General features: G+C 37.4%; 1 protein-coding gene across 1 annotated transcript; it reads right to left on the bottom strand.

The window, feature by feature from the left end:
- Window positions 1-2941: 2941 nt before the first annotated feature.
- lrit3a (info leucine-rich repeat, immunoglobulin-like and transmembrane domains 3a) lies at window positions 2942-9490 on the bottom strand. Its single transcript, XM_063494092.1, has 4 exons — window positions 9170-9490; window positions 7366-7832; window positions 5156-5461; window positions 2942-5024 (listed from the first exon to the last, which is right to left on the bottom strand). The coding sequence occupies exons 1-4, from the start codon at window positions 9283-9285 to the stop codon at window positions 4003-4005; spliced, it is 1911 nt and encodes a 636-aa protein (XP_063350162.1). The 5' UTR covers window positions 9286-9490; the 3' UTR covers window positions 2942-4002.
- Window positions 9491-10219: the final 729 nt, after the last annotated feature.

The raw sequence follows: 10219 nt of genomic DNA, 5'->3' as shown, positions 1-10219 counted from the left end.
GTTTTGTGTTCTGCCTGTATTTAAATGTGGTCAGTTCTCCACTGTACTGCTATAATGGCACCGGTCATGGCAGTGAAGTATGTCACATTCAGTTGCTCTGTCTCAATGTTGTTGGTTTTTCAAGCACCTCAGGTAAATAGCACCTATAACGAAACTAAAGACGTCCCTGGAAGATGTCTCTTCTTTATTGATCTGTTGATTCATCTTTTTGTTTTGTCTATTTTTTCAGCTGTGTGCTCTCAGCCTTTTTGCCTTACTCTCACAGCTGTCATTAAAACCCTTTGCCTGTTCTAGTCAACCATGTATTCATTTTGCTTGTGAAAAAAAAAACAAGCTATTTCAATGACAGAAGCACAGCTGACATCACAGATTATTCAGGTTACATCCACACCATAGTAGTGTTTCAGAAAATTCCAATTCCCTTGCTGCAATACATATTTATGTTGCCAGAAAAAGAGAACTATAGTGTGTTACTACATGTTAACATCTGCTCGTGTTTTGTTTTTTGGTAATTCTGTGCCAGTTACACTTGATCAGTCTGGTGGTGAAGTAGTTTGTGTATTGCATGCAAGAGCATGGCCTTCATAAGGGCAGCTCTATTACATACATAAAGAAATAAATAAAAAGTAAAAATAAATATGTAAAATAAAATATAAAAAAAACCCAAAACAAATGGGAGTGACTGGAATTTTTACATCTGACAAAAAGTTATAAAAATACTGCAGTGAAACCTCTAGATGTACATGATGTAGGGAGCTAAACAAATGCTCAGATGCTTGTGTTTGCTTTCATACTAGCACAATCATGTTAGTAATAACATAACTGCAAAATGGGAACCAGAATCTTCTTTCCCCCCCAAAAAATGAACAAGAAGATGGCAATCCTCTTTCTTCTGGCCTTACTGTACAGTTAGATGTAATGTGTCCATTGTTCTTGGTGAGAAAATTCTTCCTTGCATTAGCCTAATGTAGCCTAATGAACACTTTATGCAACTGCTAATTTGGATTTCAACCTCCAAAGCTACTAAAAACTTTAGAAAAGCAAGCATCTTCACTAAGAGCTGAAAACAAAACCCTCAAGGAGTAATTATCATAATGACAGTCTTTTGTAACACACTAAGTTTAGAAGATATATTGGGACTCAAGAACTGGGAGATATTACTATTTTTTTTTTTGGTTTAAATCTGACAGAAAATGTAAATCTAGAGTTGGTTATTGGCTACAGTTACATTATTAGCCACAATTTATCAGCATATATTGCCCCTTTATCAAACCCTAGTCTAATACATTGTGAGCTACTGTACTAGGAGAAGACACACTATAAAACATTGTGTCTATAAAGCAAATTACTGCCAGAACACTGGAGCCATGCTCCAAGACTCTTTAAATGATTCTAGAATTGAATCCTCTTTAAACAAATGGGAGTTTTGTGGTGTTTTCCCACTTGGGGCAGTAACTTTTTCAGCCTTTTCCTCGAGGTACTAATTCTCTTCCCTGCTCCTTCATGCTAGACTGCAAGCAACCCCAGTATGAGCTAGAGTTCACTGTTTGATAAATCCATCAGGATCACATCCTCTCCAAAAAGCAAAGAGTTGATCCTGAGGCCACACACTAGATATCTTCCACTATTTGGCTGTGCCTAAAAATTCTGTCTATAAAAGTTATAAACCGAAGAACCAAATCTTCCGCAAAAAGCAAATAGGTTATCCTGAGGCCGCCAAAGAGAAGTCCATCCATAATTTGGTTACTTCTAGATATTCTGTAAAAGTTCATAAATGTTATGAAAAGAATTTGTGACAAAGTGTAGCCCTGGCAGATTCCAACTCCCACCAGGAACAGATTTGACTTGTACCGGAAAAGAAAAACCATACTCTCACTAAAATAGTACAGAAACTATTGTAGTAGTCCATAACAATGCAACAAATAGCTCATACACCAAAAATACCCACCCCAGGACACCCCACCCACTCTGCACATAGTCATATCCCTTCTTTAAGTTCATGAAGCACATGTAGAGTGGTTGGGCAGACACCCATGCACCTTCACACATCTCTGAGAGGGTAAAGAGCTGATTCAGTTATCTATGGGCCAAAATAATTTTATTTCTCCCTTATCAGAAGTTACTAACAGGTGGACTCTCTTCTTCAGTGTGGCTGAGAAGTGTGAATGCCCTGAAGTTAGTGCTTATGCTATACATCAGTTTTAACAGTCCAGTGGTAAAACCTGCTTTTCCAGTGGTGAAGGCAGTGAAATCAATTGCCAGCTTACCTGATGTTGTCTTATCACCTGTGCCAGGTAAGGATGGAGTTGCAAAGGATTTAATCTCTGAATCATTGATTCAAGAAGACATCCTGAGTTTTTGAAGACATTCATGCAGCCGTTGCAGGATATTGTGAGTTCAGGTACCACTCATCGTATGCCTCTACGTTTACCAGACCCCACAACACATATAATAATTTTTACACACCTACACAAAAAGCCTATTCATGAGTATAATATGCCTGGACATAGTGCTGACATTTGCAGTACATCTGCAGTAAACAGGCTATAATTCTGCAACCTCCTATTTCTGGTAACGTAGAAGTATCGTAGAAAAACAGGATTTAGTCCAGTGACTGTTCAGATCAGAGTAAATGGCAGCTGTGACCTGTTGATTTTGTCAAAGAAATCTACCTGGGCCTGTTGATAATTGAATTATCACATTTAAAATGTCTTTCTAAATTTTTTGTACTTTTTAAAAATGTGCACTAAGCATACCACACAGACATATTGTTACATATAGTAATTTAAAGCAAGTGTATTAAAATCCATCAACAACTTTTCTTTTCTTTAACCAGTTTGTTAGGTTTTGGAAAATTGCATTGCAATGCATTCTTCATGTTAAAATGTTACACCTATCTACGCAGATCACATAGTGTAGTAATATGTCCAACTTATAATTCCACAGTTGTTCTGTTTATTAAAAACAAATGCACAGTGCATTTATAGACAATTAGATACATACACCATGTCATATAAAGTGGCAATATTAATGGGTCCGTTATATACAAACACACTGACAGTACTTTTCTATAAAGGCAACGTTTGGCTTAATGTTTAAAGCCAACATGATCAATGTTATAGAAAAATCTGGGCTTTTCTCTGACGCTATCACAATATTCATACCTGACACTTTGCAACTTTGGCATCAAAAAAGACATCAAAGATCATATACAGCTAATTACTTGTATGATACCATTTATAACCATGTGTTGTGCTGTAGTGACATTTAATTTATTTTGTTATATAAGGCTTTAAAAATAAGGAAATCATAAATATATTGTCTGGGGAAGGTTCTTTAACTATGCTAAAGCCTTTCAAAATAAATTCATAACCAGAGCTGTTACAAAGGAGTGACAGACCACTTAAAAAATCCTGAATTTAAATAGTAATGGCAAAAAAATGTTTGTTTGGCACATATCCTGCCCCCAAATAATCTACTTTACAAGAGCCGAACCATTTAAAATCAAGTCAGTCCTTGCAACTGTACAATTGAGATTCAGGAAAGTTCACTTGAAGGTTTATCTTTGAGAAAAAAAAAGTTTTAGGGCAGTTACCAAACTTTTAAATTGTTAAAATTTCACTCTATACATGCAATGATTCATGCAATTTGTATGTTCCAGTGATAATGTCTCCAGTGTCACATTGGAAATGCAGTTAATGGTCTTTCCCATTAGTTTAACTAGTTTAACTAGTTTAACTTGGGAGCTGGTCTTGTTAGCACAAAATAACTGCAATGGAAAGTTACCTGACTACCATGTAGTAAGACTTTTCTATATGGGCTTACACTATACAGTGTGGTGGTTTAATTCTCTGATCCAGAGCAGATGTAATTAAATGAATATATATTTATGAACAATTTTATAGCTGATAATTTTTATCAATGTCACAAAAGGCGAGTAAAGAGTATCTCATATAATGTGGTACTACCATGGTGCGTGAACATTAACCATGGCTTCCTGCTTTAGCAGAGATATTCAGACCGAGAACTGTCACTTTTATAGGTCATTTGGGAGTCTATGCTTGATCTGGAACACAGGAGCATTCGCTCTGATTCATTAGTTGGTCTCCTTGCCCAAAGCTCAGTTGGGTGAGAGTTCAGATTTCTTTGTTTCATTGATATTGTCTCAAACTTGACATAGCTTTCTTTTTCGAGGTCCTCTTCATTCAATCCGGTGTTGCGTCCCTTGCAATAAAGAGCGAGAATCTTGTAGAGCAGCAGGATAATAAGAGGTAAAACCAAAGCACAGGCAATGCCACTTATGATGATGAAAAGTTGGTTTTGCCCACCATCCTCGACATTGTCCAGTGTGTAAAAATCAATACAGGGATCTTTTCCAGCAGCAGTACCTTTTGCTACAAGGCAAACTGAGTACCTCATCCCAGACGACAGTCCATCTAGGAGTACTTTTCCACTGCCAGCATTAGTGTCCACTGTCCTTTTAGTGTCATCCTCACCATAGGGTGAATATACAACTGTAAGGGGAGCATCATTTGGTAACCCATCTGCAGTCCAGAGCAACACTGCACTGTCAGCTGTTTCCTCAACAATCTTTAGGTCCCTAATAGACTTTGATGTGTCGCTTTTCTTGCTTTTTTCATCGGCTGCAAGTTTTGTCATGTTGCTTCCTTGCACATTTTTTGGTTGCTTAACTTTAGATTTTTGTAAACCATTGCTAGGGGTAGGCTTTAACTTTCTATAAAAAGCAATTGTTGATGCTCTTGGGAGAACCGTCGACGTGAATGAGTCAGGAATGAATGTTGGTGGAATTATTGTTGTGCCCACACTGCTTGGCCCAGTGCCAATGCCAGGTCTTAGTGGGGGGACAGTAGTGCCAATGGTACCAGCAACAGTGAGAGAAATGGTGGCTTCCACACTGCCAGCGACATTCTTAGCTTTGCAGCTGTAGTTACCAGCATCCTTGTACAGTATTCCATGCAAGCTCATGATGGACCATCTGATGCCATCTCCAGGTGACTCCTGGACTGTAGAGTGGAACAAAAGCAGAAATAGCTATATGTCAAATATCACTATAAAGCTTTGAGTGAGGCTCAAGTCAGCATAAAATGCTATAAAAATAGGATAAATTATGATTTCCTAGAGCTTTAATATTTACCCGTGTTACTGACTAGTGAGCCATCAGATTTAGCCCAGTAAAGTGTTGGTGTTGGGAAGCCTGAAGCATCACATCGCAGGAGAACATTGCTGCCCAAAGGAGATGTGATCTTGGTTGCAGATGTCATCACTGATGGTTTTATGCAGTTTTCAAGTTCAGCATGCTGAAAAAGAACACCTGAAAGATTTTCTGGTCCAGCACAGGTCAAAAATAGATCCATCAAAATTACTGGTGTCTCAGCCATTTTGGAAATCTCAATCATCTTGGAGATCTTACAGTCACAGAACCATGGGTTATCCTGGAGGCCTTAAGAAGAAAAGAAAAAAGGATATATATGATTTTGTCAGTTTCAACATTAAGAAAAGTGGATACTGAGATGGTATTCTAGCAGTGAAAGGGCAAAAGATATTAAAGTCACATTTATGAGAAGTCTTTAGAAGTCCACATTGAGCTCTAGCAATACTTTTCAAAGAGCTGCAGCGAGTATGGTGTTATAAAGAAAACTACAAATTACACTGATGCTATTCATCAGCCTACAATGTGTTTGTATTTTTAGTTCTCTTTTTGGCTTTCAAGTCTTAATTTAGGCATAATAATTGAACTGTGGAAGGAAGCCTTTCATAAGCGAGTAATGAAGTTTACTTTACAACTCACTGTAAACACCTGGTGCACACAATAGGTAAGCACATGTACCAATGGATACTAAAGCCCATTAAGCAGATTAGTTTGTCTTAACAGTGGCAAAGTACCTAAGCTGTGCTTGGCCTTCCTCCAGTTTTTTGGTAGTGTACTTTTTCCATTAGCTTGGTGTGTTAGCACAAATATCGAGCAATCACTAAAAACACAGTTGTAATCCAGTTTAAGAGAATGGCTACAGACTTTTGTGTAAATTGCACATTTATTGCACATTGAAAATAAAGTTGTTGATAACAATTCATCATGAATGCCATTCTGAAAATCTGTGTGTAGTTGGCATTTAATTCAAAATAATAAAGTTTAGCATAGTTCCTATTTAATATTAACAGAAAGTAGTTTTATGATACACTAAAGAAGTTCTCCTCCTGTGCATGGCCTATTTTTTTCCTGTCACTTAATCCTGTATTTCCTTCAGGTACACAGGGGCTCTTCTGGCATGGATAAACTATCTGGCCCTAACCTTATACTGTCAGTGCTCCGAAGGTACAAGAGACATTCATTCACTTGCATACGAAGAAGAAAAGACTAAATAAAAACTAAACAGCGTGTGATTTTGCACAATTATTAGCACTACCATATATCTGATGGCTCAGTTGATTTTGTGTTTACGTACTTTCATACTGTTACGTTATCAGTTTCGTGTCTTTTGATATTTGTGTGCAGTCATACCAGGTTGGACTGTCACACATTGTTTTCTGTGGGGTTCTTTTTTTCTGTCAGTAGCCAGTTTTTCTAGTGTAAGTAAGTAAATTGAGCCAACATTTATTTCAAATAACATACATTAAAACGGTCTGAAATTATTTATGTTATTCCATTAGTATAATACTATTTTTTTTCTAAACTTTTTGTTGACTATAAACCTGAAGTTTAAAACTTTAGTTAAGCCTCGTGTGCACTGTGTCTGAACTTGTGAATGTGAATCTTCAGGTTAAAGCTCAGACACGGGGGGTTTCTAGAGGACTTACGGTTCAGACTTAACCACAGTTAAAACAAGGCCACCGCAGTGGGGCTTATTAATCTGAAGTCTGGACTTTGACCCAGACAACACAGGTCTAAACATGTTCCTGAGAAGTAAACTACAGCTCCGCTAAAGGCAGGGAAACAGCCCATAAACACATTAAGGGGTTTGGCTTTAGTCTATCTTTAACAACTTGATATGCAGAGTATCACAGATTATACTACAAGTAGCTTTTTTTCCATAGAGTGATCAAATTAATTCAACTTTCTTACTTTGTTTTCTTTCTTTCTTTTCTTTTCTCTCTTTGATTCTTTCTGAACACATGCACTTGTATTGTGTTAATTATTTTGCAGTTAATCAGGCAATAATGTACATTTAATGTAAGCTCTGCCACTGCTTAGATTAAGCTCATTTGACTTTTTCCTGGCAGACACTACTGCTCAGTGAGAACAAATCTGGCTAGATTAACAGGTGATAGAAAGAAGTTCCTGGAGTAATTACAAATAACCCCAAAAGTGTCCTACAAACCAAGTCAGACAGAGCATTTTATTCTTACCTAATACTACTTTCTGGGAGGCATTAGAAGATACAGGTAGACCATTAAATGGTGGCCATATGTCCATGAGCTCAGAGGGCAGGGTTGTTAATTTGTTGCTGGATAGATCCAAGTAGGTAATGTTGCGGAGGTAAGGAATTGCCTCAGTGGGAACATTATTAATTCTGTTGTTGTGAAGATCCAGTGTCTTCAGCATTGGCATCTCTTTGAGAGATTCCCATGGAAACATTGAGATCATATTTCCATCCAGTCTCAGCTCGTGGAGCACTTTTAGGTTGTAGAAACTTCCAGTATCCACTGAGGTTATGGAATTATAGGTAATCCAGAGATATCGTAGATCCACCAAGTAGTAAAAAGCTTCTGTTGGGACTCGCCGTACTGCAGTTTTTTCAATGCGAAGTTTGACTGTGTCCACGGGGACATTGACGGGGATGTCAGACATGTCTGGGTCATTGCACAGTACAGATCTGAAAATCAAAGAAAGAAATTGATCTCATGTGAGATTTATCTCATCTCTATGATCTCATCCTATTAACAGCTAATGCCTGTTTTATGAAAAGTAATACAGATACAGAGGTTTTAAGGAAACACTGATCTTTCAAATATGTGTAACATTGGTATACATCCCTTAATTTGTTCATACATACACCAGTTCTAACAATCTACACTATATCGCAATGTATGATGCTTTAATTGACATAATTGTAGTTACCAAGGAGACTTGGTAAACTTGGTGGAAATCTTGCAATCAATTATAGTCATGGATATAAGGACAGGTGACATATTCAAGGAAAAACCATAACTCTTGGTCTGTACAGTGAGAGGATCTTTTGGCTGTGTTATCCTGTACTAGCCTCCCTTAGAAGGAGTTGTTATGACAAATGAATACATAGCTGTTTCTTACTATAGCCTTCTTTTAGCAGTCATTCTATGATTTGTCCTACGAGCTTGACTTCCTCACATGCATCACTCAATGACTTGATGGGAATTGTGCAGTGCATGGCCTTTCTAGTCATCAATTCTTGACCTAATTAAACAAACCACCAAACTATATCTGAGGCAATATATTTTAGAGGAATGGTGTTCCATAACTTCAGCGGAGTTTGAGAGACTTGTAAAATCAGTAGTAAGGTGCATTTCAATAGTTTGGGAAGCATGAGGTTGGCTAATATCTGATTTTTGTCATCTATCTGTATATACAAAGTGATTCTTCCACAATTAACTTTTTTTAATCTACTACTACTGTAGTACTCTGTTGTTTCTAGATGCATCCTAGAATATTGGTATAGTGCTAATAGGACTAATTATGCTGGGGGTCATTAGGTCTTTCTTAGGTAGCCCTATAAATAGTTTGGTGCTATGCCAGGTAACATACATTATGTTATTACGGATCAGTACTGCCTGCACATATTGTACTGTGAAGAGTTAATTAAATTAAATGCTTGAGAAACAGTTGCTTTTCTTAGAGCATAGTAAATATAAAACTTTATCTTTTTTGGTTGCTGGTTATCCAGTTAGGATTTTTTTTGTGTGGCTTTTACATACACCATAAGTACACATGTAAATGATCCCTATGAACATATAACTTTCTGCTATACATTTACTTATTTAGAATAAAAGCACTGAAGGTGGCATATAGTTAGATTAAGTTCTTACAAGTAAAAAGTATTATCCTTTCACAAGATGACCTAATTAGGGACACTCGCATGCTACACAACTCTTCATAAATTGAAAAATTGTCCTTCATTTTTAGATTTTCAAAATGTGCCGCGTACAGTTTATGTATCCACAAAGTATTATTTACCTGGTTCCTGTTCCATCGGTGCGTCCATGAAAAACACAGGTACATTGGGATGGACAGAACGGATGAGCCATAGTGAGGCAGCATAGGAATGCATGCAGGCACAGAAGTCGTCGCATGATGTCACTGAATGCACCCAAAATGCTCACATCGAGGGGATCTCAGGAAAAAAGACATTCGGATGCCTTGAGAGACAAAAGAATTATTCTTCCCCCCCAAAAAAACAAATAGAAACAAATTAAAAGAGCTTTAAAAGTTCTTAAGAGGCAGCGGTAGGCTGAGGATCTAATACAGGTGACCTGTCAGATTGACCGGGGGGATGGGAAGGAGGGGTGGGATTAGTGAAGGATTTCTTAGGCTTGACAGGGTCACGGAAGCTAACCAATGTGGCACACTAGCCAGTTCTGGAAAGATGTTTCCTCACGTGAATCAGCCTTCTTTTGTTAATCTATTAATTTAGTGTTTTTGTTCTCTTCTGTCTTTCTTTTTTTAATACCACAGTGTATATTCAACTTTGAGCAGGTCTGATCAGTCACATGTTCACCTTATAAGGCAGTTTGATTTGTCCCTTTGTTGTCAGCCTGTGTCTAAGATAACACTGTGGATATGTTCATAAAATCTGATGCAAACTCCTTTAACTGAAGAGATTCCTCAAATAATAATATATCATTTAGCTGGAGGCCATATTTTAGACTGAGGGAATTCTGTCTGGCACCAGGGTGTAAAATGTAATCTTGGATATGATTTATTGCCTCACTGGGAGGATCAGTAGCTTTAGGTAGTGGCCAAATTCAACCTGTCTGCTGAAGATATGTTTGAAGTAATGCAAACTTTCATATTTTCAGACAGTATTTGCTAGTGGTCTGTTAATCAGGGGTTGCTTTTAATGTTTTTATATGTTTTTGCTAAGACATACATTTTCTGGTAGTCATTATGCTGATATAATACTATGCAAAGGGCTTGAGCAGTGGCTTGAGCCACCTTTTATCTCTTTACATTTTGCCAGGTAAACCTGAAATAGGTACAGTGATTTGTTAAACATACATGGAAATA

This window comes from Pelmatolapia mariae, linkage group LG2, assembly GCF_036321145.2.
Source record: "Pelmatolapia mariae isolate MD_Pm_ZW linkage group LG2, Pm_UMD_F_2, whole genome shotgun sequence".
Lineage (NCBI taxonomy): Eukaryota > Metazoa > Chordata > Actinopteri > Cichliformes > Cichlidae > Pelmatolapia > Pelmatolapia mariae.
Note: the sequence above shows the minus strand (reverse complement) of the source record. Positions and strands in the feature narration are given on the sequence as shown.

Bases quoted from the DNA above. Each gene is read 5' to 3' on its own strand.
- lrit3a (XM_063494092.1), bottom strand. From the start codon at position 9,285: ATGCGACGACTTCTGTGCCTGCATGCATTCCTATGCTGCCTCACTATG. The intron at 7,833-9,169 runs GTAAATAATACT...TTTGATTTTCAG, and splicing joins ACCGATGGAACAGGAACCAG to ATCTGTACTGTGCAATGACC. The intron at 5,462-7,365 runs GTAAGAATAAAA...TTTCTTCTTAAG, and splicing joins CTCCCAGAAAGTAGTATTAG to GCCTCCAGGATAACCCATGG.